The sequence below is a fragment of the Macaca thibetana genome, chromosome 19, assembly GCF_024542745.1.
Source record: "Macaca thibetana thibetana isolate TM-01 chromosome 19, ASM2454274v1, whole genome shotgun sequence".
Lineage (NCBI taxonomy): Eukaryota > Metazoa > Chordata > Mammalia > Primates > Cercopithecidae > Macaca > Macaca thibetana.
The window spans coordinates 30,729,852-30,745,976 of record NC_065596.1 but is presented as its reverse complement, the minus strand read 5'-3'; the positions used below and the strand labels follow the sequence as shown (position 1 = coordinate 30,745,976).

Here is a 16,125-nt window from a genome sequence, read left to right as displayed (position 1 = left end):
TCGCTTGAACCTGGGAGGCGGAGGTTGCAGTGAGCCGAGACCATGCCATTACACTCCAGCCTGGGTGACAAGAGTGAGACTCTGTCTCAAAAAAAAAATTTAAAAAAATACAAAAATTAGCCGGCTGTGATGGTGCACACCTGTAGTGCCAGCTACTCGGGAGGCTGAGGCAGGAGAATCACTTGAACCCGGGAGGCGAGATTACAGTGAGTCGAGATCGTGCCACTGCACGCCAGCCTGGGCAACAGTGCAAAACTCTGTCTCAAAATAAACAAATGAACAAACATATCATCCTTTTCTTTCCTTTTTATGTTTTGAGACAGGATCTTGCTCTGTGCCCCAGGCTGGCATGCAGTGGTGAGATCGTGGCTCACTTCAGCCTTGATTTCCCAGGTTCAGGCGATCCTCCTACTTAAGTCTCCCAAGTAGCCAGGTCTACAGGAGAGTGCCACCACACCCAGCTATTTTTTTCTATTCTATGTGGGAGCCTGAGGCAGGATGATCACTTGAACCCAGGAGGTTGAGGCTGCAGTGAGCTGAGATCGTGCCACTGCACTCCAGCTTGGGCGACGGAGGGAGACCTTGTCTCCAGAAAAAAAAAAAAAGAAAAATTATGTCAATGGTATTGAGTTGTATGTTTCACTGTGGGTTTTTCGTTTGTTTGCTTGCTTTGTTTTGCTTTTTACTGTTTTCACTTGGATCCATTCATGTCATGATGTGGACAGGCTCGTCTGATCTTCTAGCTGCTACAAAGTCCTGTACCACCGGCGACCCACCTCCCCAGTGAGGACACCCAGCTCGCCTTTGTCTCCCGGTGCCGTCAACAACATGGTGATGGACATCTGTGCGCCTGGAGGGTGAGTGTGGGAACTTCCTTGGCCACTTTTGCTGGGGTGTGAAATCTGATGATAATTCATTTAACTTATGTTTTACCAAATTAGCATGGCTGCAGCCGATAAACAAAACCGGTTCTGCATCCCAAGCCTTCCTGCCTCACACCCGGGCCTCAGGGTTTGGGGCTTGGACGCTGAGGAATGAGCGGCCTTCCCATCCCATTCTAGCCATCACTTCTTAGGTCAAACAGCAGCCCCTTGACTCCCTGCATGACAGGCAGATGGTAATAGGGGATGAGGAAAAGGACGCGCGCGTTAATATCTCAGGTTCATTTCTCAAATTATGGCCCCCACGACATAGGTAGACAACTGGATCATCCTAAGAAAGGTAGGCGTGGGCGGCAAGGCCCTGACTTTCAGTCCGGAAGTAGAGAGAATTTCACTTGGGTGTGAGCACCTCCTTGTGGTCTAATCCTACACTTTGCAATCCCAGCACTTTGGGAGGCTGAGGTGGGGGCGGATCACTTGAGGTTGGGAGTTCAAGACCAGCCTGCCCAACATGGTGAAACCCCATCTCTACTAAAAATACAAAAATTAGCCAGGCGTGGGGGCACACACCTATAGTCCCAGCTACTCAGGAGGCTGAAGCAGGAGAATCGCTTGAACTTGGGAAGTGGAGGTTGCGGTGAGCTGAGATCATGCCACTGCACTCCAGCCTGGGTGACAAGAGCAAGACTCTATCTCAAAAATTAAAAAATAAAAAAAGGGAACCCAGAGAGTCCTCTCACCCTCTTTCTGCCACGTGAGGATACAAGAAGAGAGATCCACCAGAACCACATCTTGTTGGCGCTCTGATCTTGGATTTCCAGCCTCCAGAACTGCAAGAAATAAATTCTGTTGTTTATAAGCCACCCAGTCTATGGTGTTTTGTTATAGCACCTAAACTATTAATAAGACAACTCCCCTCTCCTACTCTGTCTCTCTCTCTCCTCCTCTCTCCCTCCACATAGTAATATTTAGTCTTAATTTAATCTCTATGAATTAATATTTAACTATATATTAATATATATTAATTTCACATTTGCTATATCTCCGTGTATACTATTATAATGTCTTTTAGTTGAATCTCTATGATTAAATTTATATTTAATTCATCTACGTATATAGAGTGAGCTGAGATTGCACCACTGAGCTCCAGCCTGTGACACAGAGCGAGACTCCATCTCTCTCTCTCTCTCTTTCTCTCTCTCTATATATACACACACATATACATACATAAATTATACGAGTGTGGTGGCACGGTAATCCCAGCTACTTGGTAGGCAGAAGCACAAAAATAGGTTGAACCTGTGAGGTAGAGCTTGCCATGACCCAGGATCGCACCACTGCCCTCCAGCCTGGGCGACAGAGCAAGACTCTGTCTGAAAACAAACAAACAAACAAACAAACAAAAAATATGTGGGCTGGGCGCAGCGGCTCACGCCTATAATTCTAGCACTTTGGGAGGCCGAGGCGGGCAGATCTCCTGAGGTCAGGAGTTCGAGACCAGCCTGGCCAACATGATGAAACCCGTCTCTACTAAAAATAAAAAATTAGCTGGACCTGGTGGCGCCTGCCTGTAGTCCCAGCTACTTGGGAGGCTGAGGCAGGAGAATCGCTTGAACCCGGGAGGCGGAGGTTGCAGTTAACCGATTCACACCACTGCACTCCAGCCTGGGAGACAGAGTGTGACTCCGTCTCGGGAAAAAATAAATAAATAAATAAATAAATAAATAAATAAATAAATAAATAAATAAAACAAAACAATATGTGTTGAATGAATAAATTTAAGAGGAATTAGTAAGTTCCAAGAGGGGTAGAGCAGAGGCTTTCTGTTTTTTCTTGACTCTCTCTCTAGGTTCTAGAACCATGCCTGGCACACAGTAGGTGCTCAGCAAACACGGACCTGTAACACCCTGATGCTCCCTGGGCCTCCTGACCGCGCCCTCGACTGGGAGGCGGGGCCGGCCGGGCCCTCTCTGTGACGTCACAAAGGCCTCGCCATGCCTCTGGCGTTGACCCTTCTGCTGCTCTCGGGCCTGGGCGCCACCGGAAGCTGGGGCTGCCTGCAGTGCGACCCCTCGGTGCCGGAGGCCCTGAGTCACCTGCGCTCCGCCCTCATCCCCAGTCGCTTCCAGTTGGAGCAGCTGCAGGCCCGCGCCGGGGCCGTCCTGATGGGCATGGAGGGGCCTTTCTTCCAGGACTACGCGCTGAACGCGTTTGTGGGGAGAGTGGGTGCGTGCTGGAAGTTGGGCAGCGGGGCTGGGCGAGGGATGCCGGAGACCACGCCCCCAAGAGGGGTCGGGGCCAGGCCTGGAGGGGGCGAGGTCACTTGACTCTCTGGGGGGGCCCACTGGAGTGTCCTCTCCCTTCTCCCCTAGAGACAAATCAACTGGACCTGGTGGCGTCCTTTGTCAAGAACCAAACGCAGCACTTAATGAATAACTCTCTGAAAGGTAGGAGAGCCGAGGGAACGCCTGCTCCAGCACCCCTCTCCTTTCCGCCGGTCTGCATCACCTCCTTTGAATATAAAAATAAGAGCAAACACGCATGTAATGTAGCCTTTCTTTCTTTCTTTCTTTCTTTCTTTCTTTCTTTTTTTTTTTTTTTTAAGGCGCAGAGCCTCACTGTCGCTCCGGCTGGAGTGCAGTGGCGCCATCACAGCTCACTGCAGCCTCCACCTCCAGGGCTCCAGCGATCCTGCCGCCTCAGCCTCCCAAGTAGCTGGAACCACAGGCGTGTGCCACCACACCTGGCTAATTTTCTATTTTTTAATTTTTTGTAGAGATGGGGTCTCATTATGTTGCCCAGGCTGGTCTCAAACTCCTGGCCTCAATAAATCCTCCTGCCTCAGCCTCCCAAAGTGCTGGGATTACAGGTGTGAGCCGCTGCACCTGATCATAATCCAAGACACTTTTTTTTTTTTTTTTTAAAGACAGTCTTGCCCTGTCTTCCAGGCTGGAGTGCAGTGCCACAATCTCTGCTCACTGCAGCTTCCGCCTGCCGGGTTCAAGCGATTTTCCTGCCTCAGCCTCCCAAGTAGCTGGGATTACAGGCACCCACCACCATGCCCAGCTAATTTTTATATTTTTAGTAGAGATGGGGTTTCACCATGTTGGCCAGGCTGTTCTCAAACTTCTGACCTCAAGTGATCTGCCTGCCTCGGCCTCCCAAAAGTGCTGGAATTATAGGCGTGAGCCACCGTGCCAGCCAAACCAAGATACTCTTAACAGGCAGGATATTCCAAGGACATAGAGGTTACCTTCCGTGAGCCAGGCAAGAGCGAAATTTTTGTGTGTGTGTGTGGTGGCGGGGGTGGGAATGTGCAGGGTTGGGACAACCCAGGCCTGCTCCGTTAATCCTTTATTGCCCAATAAAATACGTCAAATGGAGGGAAATACTAAGGAGGAAAAAAATAAAGCAAGGACCATGGAATGGCAAGTGCTGTGAGTAGGGGTGGGGATTGCAGCTTAAAGCAGGGCATCCAAGAAAGATGTCCCTGAAAAGGGAGCATGTGAGAAAAGACTAGAAGGGGAGAGGGAAGCAGCCATGACGGGGTCTGGGGGTAGAAGGGTGCAGGCAGAAAGAACAGCTGGTGGAATCCCTGAGATGGGACTATGTTTGGCATATTCACAGAACATCCAAGAAGGCCAGAGTGGAGTGAGAAGGCAACATTGTCTCTGTGAAAGATGAGATCTTAGAGTTAAGGGGAGGGAATGGGTGTTTAGAATATTGAACAAACAGGATTTGTTGCCAGTCATGCTGACGAATTGCACTGGGATATAAGAAAAAGAAAGGCGTCGGCCGGGCGCGGTGGCTCACCCCTGTAATCCCAGCACTTTGGGAGGCCGAGGTGGGCGGATCACGAGGTCAGGAGATTAAGACCATCCTGGCTAACACGGTGAAACCCCGTCGCTACTAAAAATACAAAAAATTAGCCGGGCGTGGTGGCGGGCACCTGTAGTCTCAGCTACTAGGGAGGCTGACGTAGGAGAGTGGTGTGAACCTGGGAGGTGGAGCTTGCAGTGAGCTGAGATCGCCCCATTGCATTCCATCCTGGGCAACAAGAGCAAAACTCCATCTCACAAAAAAAAGAAAGAAGAAAAGAAAAGAAAAAGAGAAAGGCATCAAAGATAGCACCAATGATTCTGAATTGAGCAATTAGAATCGTGACACACTTATTTACTAAGATGGAGTAGACTGGGAGGTTGGGAGTAGGTCTGGAGGAGAATAATGAGGGTTCAGTTTTGGATTTAGTGGGTTTGAGATGCCTCTTAGACATCCAATTGGAGATCTTGACCAGATAGCTGGGTATATAAATCCCACCTTTGGTGAACCCTCTGGGATAGTAATATAAATGTGGGGGGCATCTGTGTATAGAACAGCACCATCCAATAGAAATAGAATGTCAGCCACAAATAGGAGTCACATATGCAATTTTAAATTTAAATTTTAAATTTTCTAGTAGCATGGTGGCTCACGCCTGTAATCCCAGCACTTTGGGAGGCCGAGGCAGGTGAATCGCCTAAGGTCAGGAGTTCAAGACTAGCCTGGCCAACATGGTAAAACCCCATCTCTACTAAAAATACAAAAATTAGCCAGGTGTGGTGGCGGGCACTTGTAATCCCAGCTACTCAGGAGGCTGAGGCAGGAGATTCACTTGAACCCAGAGGCACAGTTTGCAGTGAGCAGAGATCACGCCATTGCACTCCAGCCTGGGCAACAAGAGTGAAACTCCGTCTCAGAAACAAAAAGAAAAGAAAAGAAAAGAAAAATTCTAGTAGCTGTGTTTTAAAAAGGGAAACAGAGGCCGGGCGCGGTGGCTCAAGCCTGTAATCCCAGCACTTTGGGAGGCCGAGACGGGCGGATCACGAGGTCAGGAGATCGAGACCATCCTGGCTAACACGGTGAAACCCCGTCTCTACTAAAAAAAAAATACAAAAAACTAGCCGGGCGAGGTGGCGGGCGCCTGTAGTCCCAGCTACTCGGGAGGCTGAGGCCGGAGAATGGCGTGAACCCAGGAGGCAGAGCTTGCAGTGAGCTGAGATCTGGCCACTGCACTCCAGCCTGGGCGACAGAGCGAGACTCCGTCTCAAAAAAAAAAAATAAAATAAAATAAAGAAAAATAAAAAGGGAAACAGAAACAGATGAAATTAATTTTGATAATATATTTTAGTTAATCCAATATATAAAATATCACCATTTTCAACATGCAATCCACATAGGAATTATCGATATATTTCACAGGTTTCTTGCACAATATCTTTACAATCCAGTGTACGTTTTATACCTACAGCACATCTCAATTCAGACTAGCCCATTTCAAGTGTTCAGTAGCCAGGTGTGGCTAATGGCTACCACACTGGACAGTGCAAGGCTAGGTAATATATAAAGCCATATGGATTGAAATCATGAAGGAGTGAGTGTAGACACAAAAAAGAAGAGGCCAGGCACGGTGGCTCACGCCTGTAATCCCGGCACTTTTGGGAGGCCGAGGTGGGAGGATCACCTGAGGTCAGGAGTTTGAAACCAGCCTGGCCAACATGGTGAAACCCCATCTCTACTAAAAATACAAAAAATTAGCCGGGCGTGGTGGCGCATGCCTGTAATCCCAGCTACTTGGGAGGCTGAGGCAGGAGAATCGCTTGAACTTGGTAGGTGGAGGTTGTAGTGAGCCAAGATCACACCACTGCACTCCAGCCTGGGCAACAGAGTGAGACTCCGTTTCAAAAAAAAAAAAAGAAGAGGAGAAGAGAGATCAAATCCTCTTGCCAGATAAGGAAGGTGAGGCCAAGGAAGCGTGGCTTTGCCTAGGCCCCACAGGGAATCAGAATATAGATGCAGGATCTCCCCGGCCATAGATTTGCCCAGGAGACCCTTAGTAATCCTGGTCTTGGTTACCCCTTATAAATGAAGAGGAGCTTCCTCATCTCTTCTCCTGGAAGCTGCAGGTAGTGGGGTGGGCTTTCCGGGTGCCTCCCACCCCACAGAGATCTCCTCCTCTCCTCAGATGAGCCTTTGCTGGAAGAGCTGGTGACCCTCAGGGCGAATGTGATCAAGGAACTCAAGAAAGTTTTAATTTCACATCAATTAAAAGGTGCAGCATATCTCTCCACCAATTCCCTCTCCCCTTCTCCCTTGATCTCTTGATCCACTTTTTTTTTTTTTTTGAGACGGAGTCTCGCTCTGTCGCCCAGGCTGGAGTGCAGTGGCCGGATCTCGGCTCACTGCAAGCTCCGCCTCCCGGGTTCACGCCATTCTCCTGCCTCAGCCTCCGGAGTAGCTGGGACTACAGGCGCCCGCCACCTCGCCCGGCTAGTTTTTTGTATTTTTAGTAGAGACGGGGTTTCACCATGTTAGCCAGGATGGTCTCGATCTCCTGACCTTGTGATCCGCCCGTCTCGGCCTCCCAAAGTGCTGGGATTACAGGCTTGAGCCACCGCGCCCGGCCTCTTGATCCACTTTTACCACTTTTTCTCCCAAACCAAACTCCTTCTTCACCTCTCCTATAACTCAGCCTTCTTCATCTCTCCCCAATCTTCCCTTCTGTCCTTTCCCAGCCTCACCTCTTACCTGCTCTCCTGATCCCTCACCAATTAAATTATCAAGTTACCATCCCAATTTAACTCACCTCAGCAATTTTCTCTTGCAGCCTGCAACCCCAAACTTTGCCGTGAGTTCTGGATCATCTATCTCTCCCTTCTTTACCCTCCTAACCCCCTTTGCCCTGTCTCCCCAAATCAAGCCTGGCTACCACTCCTTACTCCATTTGGCAGTTCCCTTACCCCAAAGCCATGGAACCTAGGGAGATTTGCTTTTTAAAGGTTTATGAAAATAACGACTATCTGCAAAACAACATTTTGAAGGTATGTAAGTCACGATAAGATAGGCTATGTTGTATTAACAAATAAACCCTCACATCTCAGTGGTTTAATACAACAAAGGTTTATTTTTCTTTCACCCAAATTTCACTGAGAGTTGAGTGGCAGTCCAGGTGGTGACTCAGGGATCCAGGCTATACACACGTGGCAGCTTCTAAGCATGCTTCAAACAGAAAAGCAATAGAAATCACACTGAGAGTTTTACAGCCAAGCCTGGAAGAGACACACATGATCCTGCTGACTTTCCATTGTCCAGGACTAGGTCACAAGGTCACAATTTACTGAAAGGCACCCTGGGAAATGTAGTCCTCCTGTATGCACCAGTAGAGGAGGACACAGTGGGCCCAAAGAGGGGACATCTCACCAGTGTCTGCAAAGGAGGCTCCAAATTAGAAAAAGAAAAGTGCAAACTCAGAATTTACAAATGTTTAATTAAATGTCCACAAACAGACTGCTGAATCTACTGGATGACTGCAACTGAATTGAACTCTTCAATGATTATATAACAATTATTTTTTATGTGAATTGTCAGTGCATTTTGCTCAGTTCCTCTGCTGGGCAGTGGAATCTCTGAAATTTAGGAGAGCCAAGGGACCCCATCTCCTCTTTCTCCTTCTTCCTTCCCACCCTTGCCGGTCCTCTGATATCTGCCCTTGTCTTACTTCTCCCTTTCCCCTTGCCTAGGCTGGCTAAAAGAAGAGGTGTGGGACTGTTTACATTGCCAGAGGATCAAATCCCAGTGTATCCACAAAAAGTACTGCTTTGGTAAGCTTCTGGGGGTGGGGGAAGACGTGGGACAGGCGTGCGAGAGATTAAGACAACCATGACCCGCTAGATACGGGTTTCGAGGCTCCCACATGCAGCCTCAAATCCTGCCCTAACCATTTGCTTAGAGTGTGGCCCAGAAGTTGCTTCTGTATTCTGAAATTCACTTTCCTCCATCTGGTAAATGGAGAGACTCCCTGGAACTTTAGAATGCCCCTAGCACCAGAATGGCAGGTGCCAGAAAAACATTTTCTTCTTAGCCGTTGCTGTACCTGGGGAATTTGGAAGGCTGTGCTGAATTCACTCATTCATTCATTCATAAATCTAAAAAACATACATTCTTTTTTTTTTTTTTTTTGAGACAGAGTTTCACTCTTGTTGACAGGCTGGAGTGCAATGGTGCGATCTTGGCTCACCACAACCTCCGCCTCCCAGGTTCAAGCAATTCTCCTGCCTTAGCCTCCTGAGTAGCTGGGATTACAGGCATGCGCCACCACGCCCAGCTAATTTTGTATTTTTAGTAGAGACGGGGTTTCTCCATGTTGAGGCTGGTCTTGAACTCCTGACCTCAGGTGATCCACCGCCTCGGCCTCCCAAAGTGCTGGGATTACAGGCGTGAGCCCCTGCGCCCGACTTTTTTTTTTTTTTTTTTTTTTTGAGATGAAGTCTCACTCTGTTGCCCAGGCTGGAGTGCAGTGGCGCAATCTCGGCTCACTGCAAGCTCCGCCTCCTGGGTTCACATCATTCTCCTGCCTCAGCCTCCCAAGTAGCTGGGACTACAGGTGCCCGCCACCACAGCCGACTAATTTTTTGTATTTTTAGTAGAGACGGGGTTTTACCGTGTTAGCCAGTATGGTCTCAATCTCCTGACCTTGTGATCCACCTGTCTTGGCCTCCCAAAGTACTGGGATTACAGGTGTGAGCCACTGCACATGGCTTTTTTTTTTTTTTTTTTTTTTTTTGAGATGGAGTCTCGCCCAGGCTGGAGTGCATAGGCATGATCTCGGCTCACTGCAACCTCTGCCTCCCAGCTTCAAGTGATTCCCCTGCCTCAGCCTCCCAAATAGCTGAGACTACAAGTATGCACCACCATACCCGGTTAATTTTTGTATTTTTAGTAGAGATGGGGTTTCACCATGTTGACCAGCCTGGTCTCAAACTCCTGACCTCAGGTGATCCACTCAGCCTCCCAAAGTGCCATGATTACAGGCATGAGCCACCATGCCCAGCCTAAAAAACATATATTCTCATAACAGAAAGAATAGTACAAAGAGGCAGGACATGCAGTGGCTCACACCTGTAATCCCAGCACTTTGGGAGGCCGAGGCAGGCAGATCACAAGGTCAGGAGTTCGTGACCAGCCTGGCCAACATAGTGAAACCCCGTCTCTACTAAAATAACAAAAAATTACCCTGGCGTGGTGGCGGGCATCTGTAATTCCAGCTACTCAGGAGGCTGAGGCAGGAGAATCGCTTGAATCTAGGAGGTGGAGGCTGCAGTGAGCCAAGATCGCATCATTGCACTCCAGCTTGGGTGACAATGCGAGACTCCATCTCAAAAAAAAAAAAAAAATGGTACAATGAATCCACATATATCTATCCAGGTTGAATAGTCATGCTGGATCTTTTCACATGCTGCTCCCTCTCTCTGTCACACTGTTCCAATCACTTCTTTACTTAATTCAGGTCTCAAAGGTCACTTCCTCAGACAGGCCTCTCTGATCATAATCTCAAAAGTAGCACTTACTATCAAATTATGTTAACAATGAACATTCTTCCATATTTATTTCACCTACTTTATTCTTTGCCATAGTATCTTAAAAGAAATCACAGACACCATGCCCCATACATAGACTGTACCTCTAAAAATAAAGACATTTTCCTAAGCAGCCACAATGTCGTTCCCACACCCACCAAACCGAGCAATGATTCCTCAGTGTCAAATAATTCCAGGTCCCACTGTCAACTTCCCTAATTGTCCCCAGAATATTTTTCACAGTTGATTTGTTCAAACCAGGGTCCAATGAAAGGACTTCTTATATCATTCAATTGTTAGGTTTTTCACTTCTTTTTAAAATCTAGAACAGTTTTGTTCTGTTTTGTTTTTAGACTGGGTCTTACCATGTTGGCCAGGCTGGTCTCAAACTCCTGGGCTCAAGTGATTGGCCCACCTTGGCCTCCCAAAGTGCTGGGATTACAGGCATGAGCCACTGCACCCGACCTAGAACAGTTTCTCTTATCAGTTTTGTTTTGTTTTTTGGTTTTTTTTGCCTCCATGACATTGGCATTGAAAAAGAAGGGAGTGTGTCCTGTAGAGTGTCCCACTTTTGGATTTGCTTGTTTGCTTCCTTTGGCTGGTATTTGGTGACAACAAATATTTTGAGCACCCTACGATGTCCCAAACTAAGGAACAGTGGAATGGGAGACAGATGTAGTTCCTGCCCTCGTGGAGCCCACATTTTAATGGGGCCAGAGGTTAGACTAGGGTTTTGCAACCTCAGCACTGTGGAGATATGGAGCTGGATTATTCTTTGTTAGGGACGCCGTCCTGGTTATTGTAGGATGTTTAGCAGCATCCCTAGCTTCGATCCATGAGATGCCAGTAGCATCTCCCTCCCCATTATGATAATCAGAAATGTCTCTAGACATTTCCAAATGTCCCCTGAGCGACAAAATTATCCCTGATTGAGAACCACTGGGTTAGATGGTAATTACATGAACATATAAACAGGCTGGATTCAGGTGGCAATAGTGTTCTAATGAAAACAGAATGGTTTGGTAAATAGTGCCTCGGGGGAGGCTGCTACTTTAGAAAGTACAGATGTAGGCCGGGCGCGGTGGCTCACGCCTGTAATCCCAGTACTTTGGGAAGCCGAGGCAGGTGAATCATGAGGTCAGGAGATCAAGACCATCCTGGCTAACATGGTGAAACCCCATCTCTTCTAAAAATACAAAAAAATTAGCCGGGCGTGGTAGCGGGCACCTGTAGTCCCAGCTACTCAGGAGGCTGAGGCGGGAGAATGGCGTGAACCTGGGAGGCAGAGCTTGCAGTGAGCTGAAATTGAGCCACTGCACTCCAGCCTGGGCAACAGCGCGAGACTCCGTCTCAAAAAAAAAAAAAAAAAAAAAAAAAAAGTACAGATGTAGGGCGCCCCTCTAAAGAGGTGACTTTTGAAAGCTGAAGGAAGTAAGCAAGTGATGGGAACAGTGTCAATGACAGAGGGAACAGCACATGCAAAGATCCAACATGATCAAGCAACAAGTAGGAGAAGGCCAGTGTGGCCAGAGCCCAGTGAATGAAAGAGAATAGTAGGGTGGCAATGGCCAGGTCACGTGGGAACCAGATGGTGCAGGGCTTGCTAGAGAGCATGGTGAGAACTTGAGCTTTTATTCTGAGATGGGGGGCCATAGAGTAGCAGGAAGACTCTGAGCAGAGGGAGCCGACTTAGGTGTTAACAGCGCCTCCCAGAGGCCATGTGAGGAACTGTGGGAGGAGGAGTCAAGGAAGCCCCCCCAAGAGAAGCCTTGGGCTGGAGTTGGACCTGCTTGGTAGCCATGGAGGTAGATTGGATTCTGCCTACAGTTTGAAGGTCAAGCCAAGAGGCTTTGCTGATAGAAGGAAAGAGTTGGTGGTGGGTGGTAAGTGGAAGATGCAGAAAGCAACTCCCAAGGCCACCTTCAGGGTCAACAGCTAAGATGTAGCAACTAAGACTTTTATCTTGTGAAACTGTACGCATTTTGTACCTCCCTCTCATGTGCATAGTGTCTCCGGTTGTTTTTTTTTTTTTTTTTTTTTTTTTTTTTTTTTTTTTTTTTGAGGCGGAGTCTCGCTCTGCCGCCCAGGCTGGAGTGCAGTGGCCGGATCTCAGCTCACTGCAAGCTCCGCCTCCCGGGTTCACGCCATTCTCCTGCCTCAGCCTCCCGAGTAGCTGGGACCACAGGCGCCCGCCACCTCGCCCAGCTAGTTTTTTGTATTTTTTAGTAGAGACGGGGTTTCACCGTGTTAGCCGGGATCGTCTCTCGATCTCCTGACCTCGTGATCCGCCCATCTCGGCCTCCCAAAGTGCTGGGATTACAGGCTTGAGCCACCGCGCCCGGCGTCTCCGGTTTTTTTTGTTTGTTTTGTTTTTGTTTTTGTTTTCTGAGACAGGGTCTTGGTTCATCCCCCAGGTTGGGGTGCAGTGACACAGTCATGGCTCACTGCAGCCTCAACCTCCTGTGTTCCAGCAATCCTCCCACCTCAGCCTCCTGAGTTGCTAGGACTACAGGCATGTGCCACCATACCTAGCTAATTTTTTCTTTTTTGTCGAGATAGGATCTCACAGCCCACACTGACTTGAACCCCTGGGCTCAAGTGATTCTCCTGCCTCAGCCTCCCAAAGTACTGGGATTATAGGCGCGAGCTCACCATGCCTGGCCATTGTATCTGTACCTTTTGGTTTTGAGTCGAACTTCCCAAGTCGTCCTCACCCCACCCCATCCCATCAAATGAAATGCTTTTAGAACTAGCCTCTCACTGTAACTGTGATAACTGTGGTATGCAGGCTGGACTGTCAACTCCATGAGGCCAGTTTGCCAGCTTGGTTCCCGGCTGTATCCCAAGTGCCTACAATGGTGCCTGAGACAGAGCATTAGAGGAATGGATAAATGGAGAGTCAGATCCCAGCAGAGGGCAAGGAACAAATAGGAAGAGGGAGCGCCCCACCCCCACCCCTGCTCCAGGCTGCTGAATGAACAGGTGGGGTGGGTACGAGGCTAAGGAGGGGTGGTGACTTGGAGGTCGGGGCTGTTTCCCTCCCGCCCCAGTCGACCGGCAACCCCGCGTGGCCCTGCAGTACCAGATGGACAACAAATACCTGAGGAACCAGGCGCTGTTGGGCATCTTCATTTCTGTGTCTCTGGCTGTCTTTATGTTCATGGTCATCGTGGTCTCGTGAGTCATCCTTGCCACCTCCTCAGTCCCCCGTGGGACCCACTGGGGCCCTCAAAAATGGCAACTCCCTGGATGGGTCACTGTGTATTTTGAGAGTCTCCTCTTCAGTCACTTTAGTCTCTATCTCTCTTTTTCTCTCTCTGTCTCTCTCCTCCCTCTTCTCCCTCCCGCCCCCGCCCCCGTACCTTTCTCTCATCTGTATTTCTGTCTGTCTGTCTTTCTCATTTCCCCTTTCCTCCACCTCTGGGTCACATTACAACCTTCCTGGGTCCTCAGCACTTTTGCCTTTGTGGGCCTCTTCTTACACTAAAAACAAACCAAAAACAAAAAAACCCTAAAAGTTATGTTTTGTGGATTCCTTGGTAGAAAGACAAATATCATCCAAGTTGGATTAATTATGTTCTATTCGTCATCATAATTACTGTTACATTCATTTATCTTCTTCTGGCTTTCAAAGATACTACAGTGAAAACATTTCCATGGACCCCAGGCCCTGTGCCTAGGAAGGAAGTGGCTTTCACCTTCCTCTCCCCCTCTAAGTTTATCTCCCTGTCTCTTTCTACTTGTGCCCCCCCGAGCCCCTTCTCCGGCCCCTGTCTTCCCCTCTCTGTCTCAATTTCTCTCTCTCTCTCTCTCTGCCTCCTCCAAGTGTCCCATTAATCTCCTTTCCCTAACGCCTCAGTTTCTTCATCTGCAAAAAGGGAGTAATGCCACCACCTCCCGCTGGGGGGTGTGATGAGCAGTGAATCAGTGAATGCTCTTTTTTTCTTAATTTTTTCTTTTTTTTTTTCTTGAAACAGAGTTTTGCTTTGTGGCCCAGGCTACAGGGCAGTGGCGTGATTTTGCAACCTTGGCTCACTGCAACCTCCGCCTCCCAGGTTCAAGCGATTCTCCTGCCTCAGCCTCCCGAGTAACTGGGACTACAGGTGCCCTCTACCACCCCAGCTAATTTTTGTATTTTCAGTAGAGACGGGGTTTCGCTATGTTGGCCAGGCTGGTCTCAAACTCCTGTCCTCAGGTGATCCATCTGCTTCGTCCTCCCAAAGTGCTGGGATTACTCATGAGCCACCATGCCTGGCCAGTGAACGCTCTTAATAACACTTAGCGCATGGGGAGTGCTCCCTGCAGGCCAGCTCTCACTGTGAACTTGCTCAGCCTCTCTTCCAACTCTCTCTCCTCATTTCTCTGTCTCCCTGTGTATTCATTTCTTATTGCTGCTGTAACATCACCACAAACTGGGTGACTTAAAGCAAAAGAAATGTATTCTCTGGGTTCTGAAAGCAGAAGTCTGAAATCAAGGGGTTGGCAAAGTTGGTTCCTTCCGGAGCCTCTGAGAGTGAATCCACCCCATGCCTGTGTCCTAGCTGCTGGTGGCTGCTGGCATTCCTTGGCTCCCTTCTAATCCCTGCCTCTGTCTTCACATGGCTTTGTTTCCTGTGTGTCCGTCTCAAATATCCCTCTCCTTTCTCTTCTAAGGACACCTGTCTTTAGATGTAAGGCCCATCCTAAATCTCATGTCACCTTAACTTAATTACATCTGCAAAGACTGTGTTTCCAATTGAGGTCACATTCCCAGATACTAGGAGTTGGGACTTGGATATATCTTTGGGGTGGGTGACACAGTGTAGCCCACTATACCTGCTTCCACTATACCCTGTCTCTACCTTATCTCTCTCCATTTCTGCCTGTGTCTCCTCTTGTCTTTTTAGACTCTTTCTGTTCCCACATTTTACCATCACCCCTGGTCCCAACTTTTCTCTCCTCTCTCCTCACCAACTCCGATTGGCAGAGAACCCTGAAAATCTGCCCAGATACCCATGACATCACTGGATGAGCCAAATCAAGCCAAAGATTCGAGGGAAGTTATGGGTCCTTTGATCTGGAGGAGCCTGAAATTCTCATTCTAATCTACAGGCTTTTTCTCTCTGACCAGGGCTTGTACATACAGACAAAACCGAAAACTCCTGCTGCAGTAGGACGGTGGTTTGGGGATAAGGAGAAAGGAAAATTAATAAAATTGGTGACAAATCCATCAATGTCTCTGTCCGTTTCCTGGGGACCCTCCCCCTAGTTGGCGTCCAGCTGTGTTTCTCTACCTGACTGGATGCTCCTCAAAAGCTGGGAGCAGATCCCACTCATCTGTAGACACCCATTATCCTAATACAAGGTAGAAGTGACTTGGACCTTCAAAAAGGATGGACAGCATATTGTAAGGGTTTGAAGGGACAACCATTTCTCCTCTGGGAAGGAAATGCATCTGAAAGGACATGACTCAGTGTAACCCTCGAGGATGGTTAAACAGGAAGAGCGGTGGTCAATGTGGAAGGCACAGGTTTTCTTCTCTATCTGAACTACAATTATTCACCCTCTGTGCACCTGAATACTAGATTCGGATACTTTTTTTTTTTTTTTTTTTTTTTTGGAGATGGAGTCCTGCTCTGTCGCCCAGGTTGGAGTGCAGTGGCATGATCTCGGCTCACTGCAACCTCTGCCTCCCGGTTTCAAGCTATTCTCCTGCCTCAGCCTCCGGAATAGCTGGAATTACAGGCATGTGCCACCATGCCCAGCTAATTTTTGTATTTTTAGTAGAGACGGGGTTTCACCATGTTGGCCGGGCTGGTCTCGAACTCCAGACCTCAAGTTATCCGCCCTCCTCGGCCTCTCAAAATGCTGGG

General features: G+C 48.5%; 1 protein-coding gene across 1 annotated transcript; it reads left to right on the top strand.

Moving 5' to 3' along the window:
- Window positions 1-2,789: 2,789 nt before the first annotated feature.
- On the top strand, window positions 2,790-15,494 carry IZUMO2 (IZUMO family member 2). Its single transcript, XM_050771578.1, has 7 exons — window positions 2,790-3,107; window positions 3,254-3,328; window positions 6,883-6,969; window positions 7,525-7,545; window positions 8,438-8,518; window positions 13,324-13,450; window positions 15,384-15,494. The coding sequence occupies exons 1-7, from the start codon at window positions 2,876-2,878 to the stop codon at window positions 15,424-15,426; spliced, it is 666 nt and encodes a 221-aa protein (XP_050627535.1). The 5' UTR covers window positions 2,790-2,875; the 3' UTR covers window positions 15,427-15,494.
- Window positions 15,495-16,125: the final 631 nt, after the last annotated feature.